General features: G+C 44.2%; 1 protein-coding gene across 1 annotated transcript; it reads right to left on the bottom strand.

Annotated features, from left to right (window-relative positions):
* Positions 1-6,137: 6,137 nt before the first annotated feature.
* On the bottom strand, positions 6,138-19,855 carry LOC120917241 (4-galactosyl-N-acetylglucosaminide 3-alpha-L-fucosyltransferase FUT6-like). The gene is made up of 2 exons (XM_040328389.1): positions 19,444-19,855; positions 6,138-7,240 (listed from the first exon to the last, which is right to left on the bottom strand). Exon 2 carries the CDS (start codon positions 7,231-7,233, stop codon positions 6,172-6,174), a length of 1,062 nt encoding a protein of 353 aa, XP_040184323.1. The 5' UTR covers positions 7,234-7,240; positions 19,444-19,855; the 3' UTR covers positions 6,138-6,171.
* Positions 19,856-21,360: the final 1,505 nt, after the last annotated feature.

The raw sequence follows: 21,360 nt of genomic DNA, 5'->3' as shown, positions 1-21,360 counted from the left end.
ATCACGTGGTAAAGAGCCTCCACCTCTTTACCGAGATCAGAGATGCAGGGTGTCAGACTGACACCCTGCATCACCGATCGCCGTGCGCCCCCACGAAATCCTGCAGGACGTCAATAGACTTCCAGTCAGGATTTCACAACCACTTCTCGGACGTCAATTGTCCATTGACCGGGCGGGAAGTAGTTAATGGTAAAAAGCTGCCCAAACCTGCCTGGCCCTATATGAAAAAGTAATTGTCCCCTAAACCTAATAACTGGTTGTGCCACTGCAATCAAGCGTTTGCGATAACTATTAAAAATGACTTTTTTCTTATTGTAATGTCATTTTGTGCAGGGACAGTTCTAAACACGTGCCACTTCACAGGCATACTATAGACACCCAGCAGGTACGATATTTAAAGGAATTTTTCTTTCACTTTAAGCATCATTAAAATCACTGCTCCCCAAAAAACTTCAGTTTTTAAAACTTTTTTTTTTGCATTGATACATCTTCCCCGGGGCAAGACCCGGGTCCCCAAACCCGTTTTAGGACAATAACTTGCATATTAACCTTTAAAATTAGCATTTTTGAATTCGAATGTTCGAGTCCCATAGACTTCAATGAGGTTCTAAAGTTTGCACGAACGTTCGGTCCGTTCGAAGGTTCTGGTGCGAACCGAACGGGGGGGGGGGGAGGGGGCTTATTCGGCTCATCCCTAATCCAGGTTTACATTTTTAATTTTTTTCCTTTATAAATTTAGTTTCAAATAAGGTTTTTTTTTTTTCCTCTGGCCATGCCTCCCATGTACTCATCTCCCGGGAGCTGCAGTCCCTTCTGGGTTTCCGGCCCCTCCCTCCACGCCTCACATGTCCATGCCCACGGGGAATCTTTTCTCATCATGGGCATTTTGGGAGGCATGTACGAATTGTTCCGTACACCTGAGCTCTGTCTGGCCTTGACTTTGGAGACCGTTGGGATTGGCGTCCTCTTAATCGTTTTTCCCTATGTGGGAAACTCGCCACCATGTGCACGCCGCCTCAGGCATTCGCCAGCCTCTTTACTATTACCATACAGTTAGAGGGGGATGTGTCCCCAGTCCGGCTTTGCCAACATGCCCTGACATCACGCATGCGCTGCTGATGTTTACCGCGGCGCGCAGCATCGTGCAGATTTCGGGTAGTGTTTAAGCTCCGTGACGTCATGCATGTGCTCTTTCACACGGCTGCCGTTCTGGGCGGCATTGCTCACGTTGTGGAGGTCAGGTCGTGGTGTGCATACGTTCGCACATGCACAGAGGCATTGCATTCCCTCTCTGACAGCTTAGCTGTCTCAGCTGAATGTGCATCATTAAGGGGGGGATCATTATCAGTTGGCCGCTACATATGGGGATGAGCCAAGGCGGCTCCTGTCCTTTCTCTGTATGCAAGCCGATTGGTGGTCTTCCACCATGAGGACGCTGTGTGGGCGGGGATTACACCATTGTCTGGTTTATTTAGCCCAGAGCATTATGTGATTGCAGTACAACCTGCCAAGTACCGGTCACCATTTTGCTAGTGTCTCCCTCACAGGGTAAGTCCTTTCATGTTCTAAGGGTTTTGATACCCGCTTGGCCCTCCCTTAGGGGAACTATTCGGTCTCTTATTTATGTTTTATTTTGCTTGATTTTTTGTCTGTTGGTTTGTTTTTGTTTTTTTATACAAGACATTGACACTATTAGTGAGTGCGGTCCTGTATATTTTTATATGGACATCATTTGTGATAATTGGCCACATAGTTTATACAAACATAGGGCCAGATTCAGGTAGAATCGCGGCGGCGTAACATATCGTATCGTTACACCGCCGCAGTTTTTCATCATCATAAGTGCCTGATTCACCAAGCACTTGCGTGAAAAATGGCGTGTGCCATTTAAATTAGGCGCGCTCATGCGCCAGACCTACTGCGCATGCTCCGTTTCGAAATTCCCGCCGTGCTTTGCGCGAACTGACGTCATTTTTTCGATCGGCGACGTGCGTAGCGTACTTCCGTATTCCCGGACATCTAACGGAAACGACATGAAATTTTAAAATTCGACGCGGGAACGACAGCCATACTTTATACAGCACATACGTGTGCTCTGTAAAGTTAAGGCACCAAAAACGACGACTAACTTTGCGACGGGAAACTAGACTAGCGGCGACGTAGCGAACGCGAAAATCCGTTGTGGATCGCCGTAACTCCTAATTTGCATACCCGACGCTGGTTTACGACGCAAACTCCCCCCAGCGGCGGGCGCGGTACTGCATCCTAAGATCCGACAGTGTAAAACAATTACACCTGTCGGATCTTGGGGATATCTATGCGTAACGGATTCTATGAATCAGTCGCATAGATACTCTGAGAGATACGACGGAGTATCTGAGATACTCCGTCGTATCTCTGCTGTGAATCTGGCCCATAGTCATCTTTATATGTGCAATATTTTTCCATAATAACAATATAAATGGGTGTTTAATGATATTGCACAGTACTTTATTAGCCTTACACATACACATTCAGCACCTTTTATTAATAATAATAAAAAAAATATATATATATATTCAAGATGGATACTTTTTGGCATTATATATTTTTATGAATTGCTGTGCATTGTTTTACTTTATTACACTAGTCTGCATATGTGAATACACCAGCACTCATTACAAATATTTTAGAGTGTATTCCAATATTTCATTTGTTCACTTATTGTTCTGTTAGGTTTTCATTATGGCTAATTTTCTTGATTGGACACGTGTGGGCATTCCCAGTCTGGGATTTACATCTTCCCCCTCCGGTTCTGGGTTCTTGCGGCTTTCCACTGGTTTCCATCTCCTGCCCTCTCACAGCTCCCAGGGGGGGGGGGGGGGGGGTGTTTGAGGCATGGTTGGCAGTGTATGCATTTATCCACCTATTTCTATTATTTATTTTTTTGGACATTCTATTTTTGAATTCTCTTTTACAAGTTTAAGGTAATATACCCACCCATTCACATTCATTTTTTAATTATTTAAAATAGTAATCTACTACACCAGCTAGTAGGCCAGCAGTCCTTCATTAATCGTGAGTGGCATTTTTTAAATTTATATGCATATTTTTGGCACATTTTTCCCTGTTTCCCCTCCCTCCCCCCCCCCCTCTTGTTTAATTGTATAATTAATTTATTTATTTGTACTTTTGATCTCTGGGCATCTATTTGTGTTTCTCCTGAAGAAGCAAGACTTCTCTCGCAAAATGCATCAAGACCTAGCACAGCCATCCTAGACTACTGATAGCCCCTCTGCATGACACATTCAGGTCTTATGGTATACGACAAAAATGCAAAATGTATCAGTATGTTGATATTCAATATGTTTCCTTCTCTCTTTTACTGTATTAATTGTTGTTTTTAAATGTGTGTTAAATAAATCATTCATACATTTTACTTGAGGTGTGCTCTTCAAAAGTCCCATGGGTAATTTTGTTTTTGTTGTGTGCTTACCTGTAGGTAAAATTAATATCTCCTAAACCTGTGCAGTTTAAGAAGATATTCACCTTGCATGCAGTCGTTGACGTCAATGGCACATGCGCAGTGAAGTCCGGCGTAAACCGCCAAAACTTGTCAGAACGGAGGGCTCCTGCACGCATGCGTGGGAGTGACAGTTCTTTAATAGCGGAGGGCGGGGCCATCCGTCACATGCGCGGGTGACCCCGTCCCCTCTCTGACGCAAGGAGAAAGCCAGGGTTACCTAATGACATGTATGGGTGACCCCGCCCCCGCTGGCGCGTTGCGGGTTACACAAGCTGTTTTTTTTTCAATGACTTATCTGTATTGCCGGGACCCGGCAATTCATTATAGCCGCGAGTAGTTTTAAATGGCTTTTTTTCCTTTTAGAATTGTAATTTTGTGCAGGGACTTTTCTAAGCACAGGAAACATGCGCTACAGTCATACTATAGACACCCCCAGGTACGAAATTTAAAGGAATATTTCACTTTTATTGTTTCACTATAAGCATTATTAAAATCATTGTTCCCGAAAAAATGTAACTTTTTTAAAAAAAAAATCTCGCATAGACTTTTAAAGGGTGTTCCGTGACTTTTCGAATTTGCAGCGAACACCCCAAATTGTTTGCTGTTTGGCGAACGGGAAATGTTCAACTCAAACAGATAGCCCATCCCTAGTCCTCATACAGTGTGTGGTGCCTTAAGAGCATTAAAGATTGTTAGGTAGATTCACAAAGAGTTAGGCCGGCTTATCTACAGATAAGCCAACCTAACTCTGAATCTAAGCAGGCCTATGTTTAAGTGTATTCTCAAACAGAGATAGAATGGCGCCAGACAGCCTATCTTAGGTTGCAATGTTTCTTTTGGCCGCTAGGTGGCGCTTACATTGCGGCCCGCCTAGATTATGGAAATGAGGGGATACGACGATTCACGAGCGTACGCCAGGACTACACCGTCGCATCCGTATGCGATAGATACCTATGAGGTGGAATAACAATGTTAAGTATGGCCGCCGTTCCCGCCGCGAGGTTCGAATTTTTTACGTCGTTTGCGCAAGTCGTCCGCGAATCGGGATTTACATGGTTTACATATGCGTCGAAATCAATAGGCCCGTACGGCCTACTTAGCCGCAATGCGCACTGGGAAATGTAGTCGCCCGGCTCATGCGCAGTGTAAAAAACGTCAAAAAACGTGAGGTCAAGCCTCATTTCCATACAACACGCCCCCCTCCCAGTCATTTGAATTAGGCGCGCTTACGCCCGCTCGTTTTAGGCTACGCCGCCGAAAATTTGAAGGTAAGTGGTTTGAGAATCACTTCTAACCTAAATAATTTAAGGCGGTGTAGCCTAAAAAGAGTAGGCTAGGCCGTCCTAATTTTAGGCGCCTGTACGTAAATCTACCCATCAGTGTCTGATTGAGCAGACTATCCACCTATGTGTACTTGGTTCACAGACTCCACTGTCAAAATATAATTTAGACCAGTGGTCATCAACCCTGCCCTACAGAGCCCACTAACAGGCCAGGTTTGCAAGATAACTGAAATACATCACAGGTGATATCATTTGCTGCTCAGTGATTGCAGTATTCTAGTCTGCATCTCCCCAAGGTAATACATAAAACCTGGCCTGTTAGTGGGCCCTGTAGGACAGGGTTGATGACCACTGATTTAGACTATGACTGATTTAACTGATGCAGCTAAATCTGAGCTGTACTAAGCTTTGGTTACAAAGGTGTTAATATATTCAAATAAGCTAGTAACACATAAAAACGATCAGAGATTGCTTCTGTACCCAGCCCCAAGCAAAGACCCCCAAGCAAAGACCTGCAAACAAAATGGAAACCATAAATTGGCTGCATGGGTGGCAGGGACTTAATAGAGTAGCATGAACCACACAGATACACATAGAATATATATTATTTTTTCATAAATTGCTAAAAACATGTCCATCAGGCCATCTATCTATCTATCTATATATATATATATATATATATATATATATATATATATATATATATATATATATATATATATATATATATATATATATATATATATATATATATATACATATACTCGCCGCGTACACACGACCGTTATTCATGTCATGGAAAAAAACGAAGTATTTCTTAACGTGATTTGTCGTGATTCCTCTTAAGCCAGCCTTGCATACACACGATCGTGAAAAAAAATGCTTGAGCAAAGCGCAGTGACGTACAACACGTACGATGCCACTATAAAGGGGAAGTTCCATTCGAATGGAGCCACCCTTTGGGCTGCTTTTGCTAATTTCCCCTTCTCATAACTTGCTTCTGAGCATTCACGTTTTTTTTCCCCCTCGTTAAAGCGTACACAGGACCATTTTTCACAATGTTCTGGAGCCTACACCCAACAGTTTTTCACGACCAATTTAAAAAATTGAAATTTTCTCGTCATGAAAAACGGTCGTGTGAACGCGGCATTAGAGATGCGATACGGATCAAATTAAATGGCCTGATGGAAATGTTTATAGCACTTTATGAATAAAGAATATGTTTTATGTATATCTATGTGGTTCACATGGTACTCTATTAACCCCCCGTCACCAATGTATGGTTTCCATATTGTTTGCATTATTACATTTATTGGAGTTCATTTGTGGGTCCCTTTTTCAGTCAATACTTTTTTTTTTTCCAGAAATAATATATTCCATTTGTCATGTGAACCATTTACCAAGACTTGATATGGTTCTATACGAAGGGGCAGTTTGTAGTTCTACACATGCTTTGCAGTAATGCACAATCCAAGAAACATCTTCCACTGGCTTCAGTTTTTCTCTCCATTTGAAGTATTCCTGGTATTTCTGATCATTTTTGTCCAGTTCAAGCAGGTAGGAAGCCAGCTCTTTTGCATTGGCAAAGTCGTCCACATGAATGAATGAATCAGATGGAATAAATCTCTCATAGTTTTCTCGGGGTGGGCCGAGAACCACGGGGACACATCCCGAATGAAATGCATTACTCCACAGTTTTTCTGTTATATAGTCTGTATGTATTGAGTTCTCAAAGGCAAAGTAGAACTTATATTTAGAGACAACTGTAATTGTTTTATCCCTGGCTAAAGGGAGATGTTGTTGACCATAAATATCTATTAGTATATAATTCTTTAAGTCATTATAAAACTTGACCCGTCTGGAATTGGGGTTCCAGTTACTGACAAGCCAAGCCACCAGATGAGACTTTTTTGGGATTGTATAATTAGCAGCAACTTCATTCCGTTCTAACCATCCATAAGGAGTATAGATATCAGAGTCACTGCGGTAGGACATAGTGAGGTTGATGAGTTTGTCCATGAAGTGCAGGTTTGGATTATGACTTGGAGATTCCAAAGTAAACCACACCCAATATTGTCCTTCAGGCCTTGGCATCTGTGGCATCTGCTGTCTGGATTGACATACATCCCTGTGATGAATAATGACTGCATTTGCTGTGTTATATAAGCTACGGTTGGCCGTAAGCAGGCATTTAGTACCAAAGGGTTTTGGACACTCGTCTAAATGGAACTGGCCACCAAAAGGCCACGTCCATAACAAGACAGTGAAAATCAATTCAGGCTTGGAGGGAGCTGCAGAATCAGTGCAGTTGGTCATGAGGGATACCTCATTTCTGATAGGTTTATTACTAATATGATTATAACTGAATAATATAAAGGCAACTAAAGTTTGGATGAGAAATATAGTGAAATAATGAGAACGTGATGATGACTGTGCTGGCTTCATTTCATACCTGAAAACAAATTGACAAAGACAAACCAGTTCAATATAAACAAATATGAGAACCAAACATAAAAAAAAAAAGAAAAAAGTCAGATTATAGCCAAGTGTCAGCGAAACTGATATTTCAGATTTAGTTTTTATTTTTAGCTGACAAGTTTATTTGCATTCTGGATGGAACATCACTGTCTTTATACGACCACCAGGTTTTCCAGATATGCTCAACTACAGTTGCCATTTCAAAAGCCATGAGATAATGCTGATCTCCCACCAATAGTTAATTGTTTAATCTACAATAAAGAAAATCTGTGCAATGCAGACACAACAGAGAACAACTTTATTGTTTGGGGTCTTGTGGGAAGGGACGGAGCAGACAATTTTAGGGGAAACATCGCCATGAGAGACTCCAAGAGTTGGTGGGTGAGGTGACCTCCCAATGCCTTTCTGAAACGTTTTGAGTTGGTTTGGACATTTACAAAGTAAAGCTTTTGACATTGTACAGTGCCTTGAAAAAGTATTCACATCCCTTGAAATTTTCCACATTTTGACTTGTGAAGACAATTGGTTCCACTAGATTTTATTTAGGGGTATCAGAGTAAAGGGGGCTGAATACAAATGCACACCACACTTTTCAGATATTTATTTGTAAATAAAATTGAAAACCATTTATCATTTTCCTTCTACTTGACAATTATGTGCCACTTTGTGTTGGTCTATCACATACAATCCCAAAAAATACATTTATATTTTTGGTTGTAACATGAGAAAATGTGGAAAATTTCAAGGCGTATGAATACTTTTTCAAGGCACTGTACGTTGACATTGTACTATTTAAAACTCAGTAAAACCTGGAAAGAATCATTATGCTGGTCCCTTACAATCTAATGTTACAAGCTGCTCGATTTATGTTGATTTTGTTTAAAGTTTATGGTGCAAGCTGAAATCAAACGGGAAACCTTTTCTCTGACTGTTCTTAAAAAACAACCCAAACCTATTTCTCAGTATACTGTATATGCCATCATACTATCTCACTTTATACAGTTTTTGTAAGTGCAACATTGGGCATTAATACTGAGTTGCAGAAATGTGTTTGGTCACAAGATGGCAGTGCTAACTAGTTATTGCCTAACTGCAATCAGAATACAGTTGCCAGGTGCTGCAACTACAAGGCTCATAAGCAGAGGTATGATATATAAGAAAAAGCCCAAAAAGGAGCTGGGCATTGGGGGAGAGACACACCAACCCAGAAGGAGCGTGTGAGCTGTGCTGTGTCAAGCTGTGCCGAACCAACTGCCATCTAACTTGCCTTATTTTTGCCTAACGCTATATCTGACTGCTACTGAGTTTACCCCCTTGAGTTATCTTCACTTCTGTTTGACTACATTAAAGGGCCCCAACATTGCAGAACACTGACCTGCAGAAATGCAGTGCCAACATAAGATTCCTGCCAACTGCCTCATCTGACTGCAACACCCCCAGGGGCTGGAATTCAACATTGGACATACTGCTGAGGCTTCAACAGCAGCAGTGTGCCATTAAAGTGTGATTATGGTACAAAAACAAGATCTGGGAAGCTTCAAGAAACATGCAACATTTTGGCAACTTTCAAAAAGATGAGGCAGGAATTAGTAATACAAATACCCTCCCTCCTAGATTGTAAACCGGCCCTCTGATTCTTCCTGCGTGGAATTGTTTTGTAATTTCACTGTCTGCCCTCATGTGGTAAAGCGATGTGCAAACTGTTGGCGCTATATAAATCCTATAAAACAAAAAAAATGGCCTGGCACAGAGCACTAGAGAAAGGGTTACCTATGGCAACAGTAATTCAATCCTACTAGATATATCGTAAAAAATCACAAATTTTATTGATGTATTGCAAAAGATTTTTTGGGCACAAGCAGAAGCCAAGTTATAGTAAAGTGCAGTTTCACTAAAAAACCGACCAATACCTGTTAACGGTTAGGAAATAATCACCACAAATGTACAAACTGACAAAAGACACAACATAAACACATTAAAAGAACTTCTAGACGCCGTGTATCAACACGCAGTCAGTCTGCTGTCAGATGAAAATTTCATCATAGTTTAGTGCTTTTTAATAAAGATTTACGACTAATGGCTAGTCATCAAATGGCAGGCTGGCTGCGTGTGGCTCCAAGGAAAAAAGGGGTTTTGAGAAAGAAGGAGGCGATCTAGTACAAGATAGATAGGGAATAATTTTATCGGGGGGCTTGATTTGCAACCGTATTGGTGGCAATTAGAGATTTTTTAATCACTAAAATTCCAACTAATAGGACTTGATCTATATAAAAGATTCTGTGAACGTGATTACTCACATGGACAAATTAAGCAAGCTAAAAAGAAGGTAGCTAGTAGGAATCATGGAAGCTTACTACATATAGAGACTACAAACCGGGCAGAGGAACCCCCATCTAATAGTGACCCTGTTAGAATAATAACAGCTTTTGGAGCCCAGTGGAACTTGGTACGTAATATTCTGGAAAAAAAGGGATCTTGACAAACAGCCAGGGATTTTCCAAAATAGTGAGCACATCACCTAAGATTGTAGCAAGCCTTGCCAAAAATCTAGAGGATATGTTAATACAGTCTGAATTCATTAAGGAACCAGACCCCACTGTCAGGTCACCTGTGGTCAGGTGACAAGTGCACCCCGTTGGGGTCAGGGATGCACCACAGGGTAGTGAACCCTATAGCCGACTGCTGCTATCAGAGAGGAAGCGTGAACCCAAGATTCCCCAGGGCGCGGAGTCTAAGACCCAGCTTTGTGTTCACCAGAGCCTGTAGTTGTGAGGATGGTCTTCGCCGCAGCTGGATGCAGGTCGCGACCCCTCGGATCCCCTAGGTCACGCTACGCAGGGAGAGAGTGGAAGCAGCAAGCAGGACAAGCGATAGTGATGGTTAAGCCGAGGTCAGGGCAACAGGCAGACATGGGTAACCGAGGGACAGGCAAAAGGTCAGGGTCACAGGCAAACAGGAGAAGTCAGGGACGAGCCAAAAACGGTACACAGGAAGGTAATCGTAGCACACTGCAGACAGGAACTTAAGCTAACAACATGGTTGAACAGCACTGCAGACCTGTAGTGCAACAGTTAATATAGACGTCCTGGGATGGCCTGGGTGGGGCCATACAGGAAGGAGAGGTGATAAAAAGGCAACCAGAACAGAGTCAGGCCTCTAATGAACAGATGGAGACAGGTAAGCTGCCAGACTTTATTGCATATCCATGACAGTACCCTCCCTCTTACGAGGCCTCACCCTTCCCCGCCTGGGGACAGGTTTAGAGGGAAACTTTAGATGAAACTTCTTCAACAGACGAGGTGCAAAGACCTCTGATGCAGGGACCCAAGACCTCTCCTCAGGACCAAAGCATTTCCAATGAACGAGGTACTGAAGCGAGCCTCTACAGAGTCGGGGATCCAGAACTTGACTGACCTCGTATTCCTGATTATCCTCAGACTGGCACCATGGTAGGGAAAGGACGAGAGAACTTATTGAGGACTAAAGGCTTCAGAAGGGAAACATGGAAGGAGTTAGCGATTTTGAGGCTTTTGGGAATCTGAAGTTTGAAACAAACTGGATTCAGTTTAGACGTTATAGTATATGGACCAATGAATCTTGAAGCAAGCTTCAGAGAAGGAACTCGGAGCTTGATGTTCCTGGTGGAGAGCCAGACTTTGTCCCCTGGCTGAAGAGAAGGCGGTTTACGCCTGCGGTGGTCAGCAAAGCCTTTGAATTTGTCGGCAGCTGCCCGAAAGGAATCATGAACGTCAATCCAGATGGAATTGACGGACTCCTGAGCTGAAGCCAAAGCTGGGATATCCGGAGAACAGGTCATGGGAAGCGGAAGTTGAGGATGTCTTCCATAAACTGGGAAAAAGGGTGTTCTCTACGAACTAGTATTTACATGATTGTTATGAGAAAATTCTGCCCATGGAAGTAGAGAGGACTAATCGTCATGATGAGCAGAGACTAATGTACGAAGAAAAACCCTCTAACTCCTGATTAACCCTCTCCGTCTGCCCATTGGATTGAGGATAGTAAGAAGAGAAAAAATCCAAGGCAATATTGAGGGATTTGCAAATCATAACTTGCTTCTGAGCATGCACAGGTTTTTCACGTCGTTAAAGCCCACACACGATAATTTTTTACAACCCGAAAAACTACATTGTTTAAAACGTCGTTAAAAAATAGAGCATGCTGTGAAGCCCACACACGATTATTTTAAATGACATTTTTAAAAAACATTGTCTTTTACAAGCCAAAAAATGATTGTGTGTACGCGGCATTAGGCTAACAACGATTATATCTGCTTTAAACTGGCCACTTTAAAAATCACCACATACCACTGTGAAATTAAGACGCTGGTCCCTTTAAATCCATCATGATGGATGGCATCCCCACAAAACAATAACGATATAAAGGGAGAGAGGTTTGCCATCCAATCATCATCCAAATGAAGCTACGTTATTTCCCATAGTGAAACGTGTTGATGTCACGACCTTTTCTTCACGTGACGCCGTCCGCTTGAGGCTCCCTGCCTGGAGGATGCTAGCTGTGGCTACTAGATAGCGGACGACATGCTTTCCAGAGCCGAATGCCTCTGACTATTCAGAAGGCTAAATATTTCCAGCCTCTGGCGCAAGTAACTTGACCTTACCTAATCCCTGGATGGGATACTGAAGGATTGAGACAACCAGTACAGCCATTGCACAGGACGGTAAAGTAACCTCACCATGGGGCCAATGTATTAAGCCCATGGAGGTTTTCCTGCAGCATGCAATGTAATGAGGAAGTCTTCCCTTTGTAAATTGTCAAAGACTGATGACATACTCAATAGGGATATTGTTACCCACTGCCAAGTTTGTGTCTGTCCGATTTAATCACCTAATCCAACAAACTGCCTACACCTTCAGTTCACCGGGACTTATTTGAGCCAACTAGTATGCATACTCAGGACTAGGGATGAGCCGAACACCCCCCCCCCCGTTTTCGGTTCGCGTCAGAACCTTCGAACGGACCGAACGTTCGCGCAAACATTTAGTACCCCATTGAAGTCTATGGGACTCGAACGTTCAAATTCAAAAGTGCTCATTTTAAAGCCTAATATGCAAGTTATTGTCGTAAAACGGGTTTGAGAACCCGGGTCTTGCCCCAGGGAACATGTATCAATGTAAAAAAAGTTTTAAAAACTGTAGTTTTTTTCTGGAGCAGTGATTTTAATGATGCTTAAAGTGGAAAAATTTTTGAAAAATTCCTTTAAATATCGTACCTGCTGGGTGTCTATAGTATGCCTGTGAAGTGGCACGTGTTTAGAACTGTCCCTGCACAAAATGAGATTACTATAAGAAAAAAGTAAGTTAAAACTGCTTGCGGCTTTAATGTAATGTCTGGTCCCTGCAATATGGATGAAAATCATTGAGAAAAATAGCACAGACACAGACAGTACACACACCACGTAGCTTTAGGTGCACACTGCAGAGGACACAGACAGTACACCACGTGAGAATACTGCAGCTAGCACAATCACCTGCCTGCCTGTCAGTAAATTAGGAAGAGCGGATCTAGCTAAACTCAATACAGTGTATAAATACATATACAACACCTGGGATGCATATATATCCCCTACACACTGTAACTCTAACTGACTAGCCTGCCTGCCTGCTCTATCTACCTGCAATAAATGACACTCTCTCTCTGTCTTAACCACTGCAACAAACTACACAACGCCGACTTTTATAGTGTGGGGTGTGTACTAAACCCCCTGAGCCATAATTGGTCACCCTGGTTTTGGCCAATTATGGCTCTCCGTTTTTTGCAAGCTGTGATTGGCCAAGCATGCGGGTCATAGTGCATGCTTGGCCAATCATCAGCCAGCAGTGCACTGCGATGCTGCAGTGAATTATGGGCCGTGACACGCCCCTCGAATTTGGCACGATCGGCCCATAACAATCGTAATTCGACAAACGGTCGAACATACGATGTTCGAGTCGAACATGAGTTTGACTCGAACACGAAGCTCATCCCTACTCAGGACTGCCTCTTTACAACCTTTCTATTTGTCTCATATCAAGTCAGTGGTGTTGCCCATTAGTTGGAATTACAGTACAGACCAAAATTTTGGACACACCTTCTCATTCAAAGAGTTTTCTTTATTTTCATGACTATGAAAATTGTAGATTCACACTGAAGGCATAAAAACTATGAATTAACACATGTGGAAATTATACATAACAACAAAGTGTGAAACAACGGAAAATATATTTCATATTCTAGGTTCTTTAAAGTAGCCACCTTTTGCTTTGATTACTGCTTTGCACACTCTTGGCATTCTCTTGATGAGCTTCAAGAGGTAGTCACCTGGCGCAGCACCCCATCACTCTCCTTCTTGGTTAAATAGCCCTTACACAGCCTGGAGGTGTGTTTGGGGTCATTGTCCTGTTGAAAAATAAATGATGGTCCAACTAAACGCAAACCAAATGGAATAACATGCCGCTGCAAGATGCTGTGGTAGCCATGTTGGTTCGGTATGCCTTCAATTTTGAATAAACCCCCAACAGTGTCACCAGCAAAGCACCCCCACACCTCCTCCTCCATGCTTCACGGTGGGAACCAGGCATGTAGAGTCCATCCGTTCACCTTTTCTGCGTCGCACAAAGACACGGGGGTTGGAACCAAAGATCCCAAGTTTGGACTCATCAGACCAAAGCACAGATTTCCACTGGTCTAATGTCCATTCCTTGTGTTCTTTAGCCCAAAACAAGTCTCTTCTGCTTGTTGCCTTTCTTTAGCAGTGGTTTCCTAGCAGATATTCTACCATGAAGGCCCGATTCACACAGTCTCCTCTTAACAGTTCTAGAGATGTGTCTGCTGCAAAAGGTGGAAGAACCTAGAATATGAAATCTATTTTCAGTTGTTTCACACTTTTTTTGTTATGTATAATTCCACATGTGTTAATTCATAGTTTTGATGCCTTCAGTGTGAATCTCCAATTTTCATAGTCATGAAAATAAAGAAAACTCTTTGAATTAGAAGGTGTGTCCAAACTTTTGGTCTGTGCTATATAATAATTAAAAAATCTCTAATTGCCACCAATAAGGGTGAAAATCAAGCCCCCCGATAAAATTATTCCCTTTCTATCTTGTACTAGATCGCCTCCTTCTTTCTCAAAACCCCTTTTTTTTTCTTGGTACCACACGCAGCCAGCCTGCCATTTAATGACTAGCCATTAGTCATAAGTCTTTATTAAAAAGCAATAACCTATGATGAAATTGTCATCTGACAGACTGACTGCGTGTTGATACCCGGCGTCCGGACGTTCTTTTAATGTGTTTATGTTGTGTCATTTGTCAGTTTGTACATTTTGTGGTGATTATTTCATAACCGTTAATGGATATCGGTCGGTTTCTAGTGAAATTGCACTTTACAATAACTTGGCTTCTGATTGTGGCTAAAAAAATGTTTTGCAATATATTAATATTTGTGTTTTTTGTTTTGTTTTTATGATATAGCTAGTATTATCCAATTACTGTTGCCATAGGTAACCCTTTCTCTGGTGCTCTGTGCCAGGCCATTTTTTTGTTTTATATGCCTTTTTGGTTACGGAAACAGCACCCTACACGGTGAATGATCTACTACTGGCCACGCTACTCAGGTGCTACGTGTGCTGAGCCTGCCCTTTGTTTCTTTTTATGCTATATAAATCCTGTATAATAATCATCCCTGCTCCTGAAACACACACTCTATAGCCTCATGCACTGGAGGCGCAGAAGAAGAGGACTAGGGCCAGCAGGATCCTTTGCCTCAGTGGCGTAACTAGAGACTTCAGGGCCCCGGTGCAAGAAATCATGAAGGGCCCACCCCCACCCCGAAAAGCCTGATTTTGATACTTAATTTTTTCACACTGTACAACAAAGTAAACAACTCTGTTTCTGATTTCACTTTAGGGGGGTGTCTGCGGCGACAGTGATGGTGCCATCCTCTCCCACCACCACCTGTGCCTCTTACTGATTCCATCCTCCCACCCATCTCATCCCTACCTCTGTTGTAGAAGTAATAGGGGGATAGGGATGAGATCAATGGTGGGATGAGATCAGTAAGAGGCACCCGTCCTCAAGTACCACCGCTGCCACCTCCCTCAAGTATCACCGCTACCACCCCCCCTCAAGTACCAGGTGTGGTACTTGGGGGGGGGGGGGGGGCTGCGGCGGCAGTGTTGGTGCCATCCTCTCCCACCACCACCCGTGCCTCTTAGTGATCCCATCCCCCCACCACTGATCTCATTCCTATCGCCCCCCAACACCTCTGTTGTAGAAGTAATGGGGAGATAGGATAAGATCAGTGGTGGGGGGATGGGATCAGTAAGAGGCACAGGTGGTGGTGGGAGATGATGGCACCAACACTGCCGCCGCAGCAACCACCTTCAAGTACCACCACTGCCAACTCCCTCAAGTATCACCGCTAACACGTATCACCGCTACCACCCCCTCAAGTACCACCGCAGCCACCCCCCTCAAGTACCAGTGGTGGTACTTGAGGGGTGTGGCAGCGGTGATACGTGGTAGCGGTGATACTTGAGGGAGTTGGCAGTGGTGGTACTTGAGGGGGGAGGCAGCGGTGGTACTTGAGGGGGGAGGCAGCGGTGGTACTTGAGGGGTGGTGGCTGCAGCAGCAGTGGTGGTGCCATCCTCTGCCACCAACACCTGTGCGCCTCTTACTGATCCCATCCTCCCAACACTGATCTCATCCCTATCCCCACCACCAACACCTCTGTTGTAGAAGTAATGAGGAGATAGGGATGATGAGATGAGAAGATCAGTGGTGGGGCCGTAAGGGGAAGGGATCAGTAAGAGGCACACAGGTGGTGGACGGAGTTTGGCATCGATTGCTGAGGCTGAGAGCTCTGTCACTTCTTGAATGACTTACCGTCGTCAATCAATCGATTCCGGGGCTCTGGAATTCCGATCTGTTCTGTCACCACGGGTCAGGTCAGTCAGCCGCCAGTCCTTCTCCCGCCACCCGCCAGGATGCCTTGCCTCATGCCTGGGTAGACGCTCCTCCCCCTTCTCTCATTTGGTGAAACTGAGTCCGCCCCGCCTCCCTACATCGCTGTGTCTCTGGATAGGCAGGGGCGGTCCACTCAGTGAGTGTCAGTGTATTGCGTTGCCTCTGTGTGTGCCTCAGCTCAGCCTGCTCTCTCTGCATTCCTCACCTCCGCGTTGCGGCAGAACGAACAGCACGCGGGCGCCGCACCAGTGACAGTCAGGACAGGTGGGCCATTCACACAGGTGACTTTATGGAATTACAGGGCCCAGTCGCCACTGCTTTGCCTAATGCCTCCATCCTTGTGGGTCAGAGAAGGGTTGGGGAGCTGGTGGGGAAATAAAGAAGGCAATGGTGCAGACTTTAAAGGAGGTATTTCGCCCCTCCTAAACCCGGGGAGCTGTACGTGGTAGGATAAAATTGATAAAATGACATTAAAACATATTTCTTTTCCATAAAACAGATAATAAAATAAAATTTGCTTACTTTTTATTTCTAAAAAAAATCCTCTGCATTTACTTTCAGAAGTTTTCCCTGTCCATGCTGACACACTGCTGTTCCTGCTTTGTACATCAACTGTACATGCAGTGTTTTGAGAGCCACACACAGGTAGCTGGAGGAAACTTTCAAAATTAAAACGCAAATGAGGAATTTCATAGAGAAAAAAATATATAAGAACGTGTATTTGCTATTAGATGCTTTTTGGGGAAAAAATGTCATTTAAAAGCTAAGTTCACCTTTTAGGAAAAAAAAAAAAAAAAAAAGGCACATATTTTTACAGGGGGAAAAAAAGTACATTTATTATTTTCCCCTACAGGATCCTGAAATGCATTGCACCAATGATCAGCAGATCACATGTGTAACATCAGACTGCACACTCCCTCCAGCTTTGTGCCCGTACCTCCATGCAGGCTATCGGTTACAAAGCTGGCGGATACATGATTGTTCTATGTGGGTGCTTATCAGCACAGTCCATTGAGAACTACAAGTCTACCACAGTGGCAGACAGGACTTGTATATTTTCTATTCAAAGATCCCTGTGAATGAATTATGTGGCTGTGTGAGTGGAGCCCTGCACACCCATGCCGTTTTTAAAATGTGACAGTTGGAACAGGGAGAATAACCCTTGTCTGCTGTCACAAGGGGATTGGGGTGATAAGCGGGTCACCAACATGTTAGACCCTAAATATGGGTGTAAGATTCTGAAGGTGAAAGTATTCTGAAAGTATTGTCCTCAGTGCACTCTGCTGTAAGTAATTTGTGGCAAATTCTATCTTTCATGCTCAAACACATGTGAACCGCAGGATTCAGGACATGAATGAGAGAGATCGCTATTGGGTGGCCACCCTATCAGGCCCCCAATACATGTGTGCTGCTGGATGTCCCTTTAAGCTACCCAGCAGCACACTCCAACTCTGCTGCACAGCCTGCGTTTTTTCCTCTCTCTCCTGCCGCAATTGACTATACAGGAAAGAGTGCAGCCTAGGAATCTGATTTTCTGCTGTTAAACCCACCCCTGGCAACAGGGAAGGGAGGACTTGCCAGGACCAAAAAGACTTCCTATTGGCTGCCACACTGCTACTGTTCAAGCCCCCTGTTCACAACCCATATGGTGGGACAGTTAAACCAGGATATGCAAGGAGAGTTGGTGTATGAACCACGGGATAATTTGGAGAAAACTTAGGCGCAAGTAGCAAGGGGACTGTTTTTTTTAGGAGGCAATCGGCTTTTATGTAAAAAGCCATCATAGTGGCTAATTAGCTGCTGGACGGCTTTTACAGGAGGCGGGAGAGGTTTTCCCCTCCCACCAGTACCTCTCCTGTCCCAATGGAGAGCCTGAAATGAAGCTGGCTTCCACAGGCTTACCATAGAGCTTGTCGAGGACCAGAAGGTCCCAGATGAGCTCTATGGTATAGGAAACCAGAAACCGCACCATTTTTTAAAGAGTGAAAGCATTTGTTCACACTGATCTTGCTGTGATCAGATGCTTTTAAGGGCAGAGGAGACATCTGGGGTCTAATAGACCCCAGATCTCTCCATAAAGAGTACCTGTCACTGTCTATTGCTGTCACAAGGGATGTTTATCTTGTGACAACAATAAAAGCAATAAAAAAAGTTAGGAAACAGTGTAAAAAAATATATATTTTAAATTGCAAAAACACCATTTTATTCTCTAGGACATCTGCTAGATCAGTGTTTCTCAACTCCAGTCCTCGAGGCGCCCCAACAGGTCATGTTTTCTGGATTTCCCTCAGATAAAACGGCTGTGGTAACTGCTAAGGCAGTGAAACTGATCAAATCACCTGTGCAAAATAATGGAAAGCCTGAAAACATGACCTGTTGGGGCGCCTTGAGGACTGGAGTTGAGAAACCCTGTGCTAGATAGAGATAGAGAGAAGGTTACATGTTATGTTCCAGATAGCAACAGTTTCGGGCAAAGTACAAAGCTCCCTTCTTTAGGCTGGAGCATAATCTGAATAACATACATGTTACATATATGTATATCTCCTCATCAAGCAATTTATTTAAAGAGATGTATGTTTTTTTTAAAGAATCATACTGGCCTAGGTGGATGCAGCAACGGTTAGATGCTGCATCTGTTTGCCTCTAAGACTGAAAATCGAGCAAACAGCCGATCGCATCTCCCTGAGCAGAGAGCTTCTGACTGTCAGTCACCGCTCGGCCCCCACTTGCTCACTGGAGTGCTGAGCTGTGAAAGGGAAGGGAGCAGATGGCTCAGGCTCTCAGCAGCTCACTGAGAGGTCAAACAAGGTGCCGGTCCAGGCATGTGGGTGGATCAGGACTCCATGGTCTTGTCCGAGTCTGGTCCTGCTCTGTGGCATCAGAAAATGGGTCACAGGAGTGCAGAACAAACTGTACTCCTGTTATTCACAGGAAAAGTACATCTTTAAAGCAGGAACCAATTAATCATTTATCACACATCAGTAACACCTAATACAATTGTTTTTGGTGATTTCAGAAAGACAGCTATCAAATGACATTCATCCCTCACTCCAAAGGAGGAAAAAAATGAACTCTACAATGGGTTACTGATGTGTGATAATTGATTAATTGGCTCCTGCTTTAACTAATACCTTGATGAGGAGATTAAGATATAGATATAACCAATAATCGGGTGAGTTACTCTTCTCATACCTGTGTAATTCCTGGAGCAGTGTCAAGGTGGGCTCCCAATGATCCACGAATACTTGAATAGAAGAAAAGACAGGACACGATCTCCAATGCAAAAAGTTTTACTGAAGTATCTTCATAACATGTAACATAACAGCTACTGTTCAGTTTCAAGCATTCCATGCTCTTCATCAAGCTCTGTGTAATGATTTACAACAAACATTCTACCTATATACAAAAAACACAGGGTGTAGCCACACAGGTGTATCCCATAACACCTTCCTTTCTTACTTAACCCACTTACTTTCTAATATACATCACACTACATAAACTGATCCTAGTTTTCATATCATCCCTAAAAATTCACTAATCTAAATGTAGCGCTACCCCCGCAGGAGCCGCTGGTTTGTTGTTGGGATCCGCACATTGTTACCTCAATGTTGTCTAGGGGTGTAGCTGATGAATAAAGTAGTTAGCGAATGTCCAGTACATGAAGAAAGGATTTCCAATGCTTTATTTCAGGCCCAACATAGCCAACATCAACATGCAGTATGAAGGAAAGGTTGATGAAGCGATAGAGAACTTGCGGTATCAGGCCTGGATATAGAGAGAGCAATCCTGCTCTCAGCAGCACAATAATAGTATTCACCGTTCGTCGCCACTCTAGCCAGAGTGGGTGAAGTGCCCCCGGACAGACTTCTGTCACAAGCCTGGCAGCCAAAGTGTCACTTTGAGATGCTGGGAGGAACAGGCCTCTGCCACAGACCTGGCTCAGTAGATTGAAAGTTGGTCACCAGATTGAAAGTAGGTCACCGGATGACAGCAAGAGTACCTGTCAGCATTCCGGTCACTAGATCCCAGATGGTTCGTTCAAGCTCTGTTGGACAACCTGCCTCCGGGTTCTCCTCAAGCTGACCCCCCAATCGAGCGGCACCCAGCCTGGGATCTTCTCAGTAATTTGGGGGACCCAGTAAGTCACTGGGGCCCCTCTCAGCAATTTGGAGCTCCGCTTAGCATGGGACCCCCGGCCTGGAAGGCCATCGCCATGGTCCGTTGGATGCGCGCACCCTAAAGGTGGATGCCGCACCTGGAACCTCAAATCTGCCGGAAGAACCAATAAAGATGGCGTCTGCCACAGATATACCCCTCCCCAGCATGCCCAACGAGAGGAAAACTCCTCTAATTGGCTGCTGGGGAAAAGTGGCTCTGCCAGAACCCCTCTAGCGCCACCTGTCGCCCAGGGGTGGAAACAACACCCCTGGAGTGCAGACTGACCTACAGGACAGTTCTGGATTGACAGCAGCCCATAATTTAACAAATTGTGAATGGGAGTAAAATAACTCTCCCATTCCCCACTAAATTTAGCGTAGTGCCCATACTGAAAGTAAGGGTGCGCTACATAAACTAAACAGGATATACATTTTTACATACTACCACAATTCATCATAATTGATACATCGTTTCTTGAGATGTTGTTTCATTCCATAGTTCTTCTCAAAGGCAGGGCCGGCGCAACCACCAGGCGGACCAAGCGGCCGCTTGGGGCGGGCAGGTCCGCAGCCTGGGATGGGGCGGAATGATGATTTTTTTTTTTTTTTTCTTCTATTGTCCGCAGTTGCTGCCGTCCTCCAGTTGTGTCCCGCTCCAGGGCTCGAGTCCTGCGGGAACGGCGTCCCTGCTGCACTTTTTTGACAGCAGGAACGCGCGTTCCCTTTGTAGGACTCGAGCAGCGCAGGCAGGCGCGGCGCGCCCCCCCCCCCGCGGCAAGAGAGATCCAAGTGACACTGCATGGGCATAGTTGCCGCTTTTGTCCCCAGCCTCCTCCGCTATCATGAGTAGAGGAGCGGGGGGCGGGACAATTCTGGACTGCCTGTCACGTTAATCAGGATATGATTGGCTGCTAGGAGGCGGTCCTAGCAGCCAATCACTAGTTCACAGAAA

The sequence above is a fragment of the Rana temporaria genome, chromosome 11 (assembly GCF_905171775.1).
Source record: "Rana temporaria chromosome 11, aRanTem1.1, whole genome shotgun sequence".
Classification (NCBI taxonomy): Eukaryota; Metazoa; Chordata; class Amphibia; order Anura; family Ranidae; genus Rana; species Rana temporaria.
Note: the sequence above shows the minus strand (reverse complement) of the source record. Positions and strands in the feature narration are given on the sequence as shown.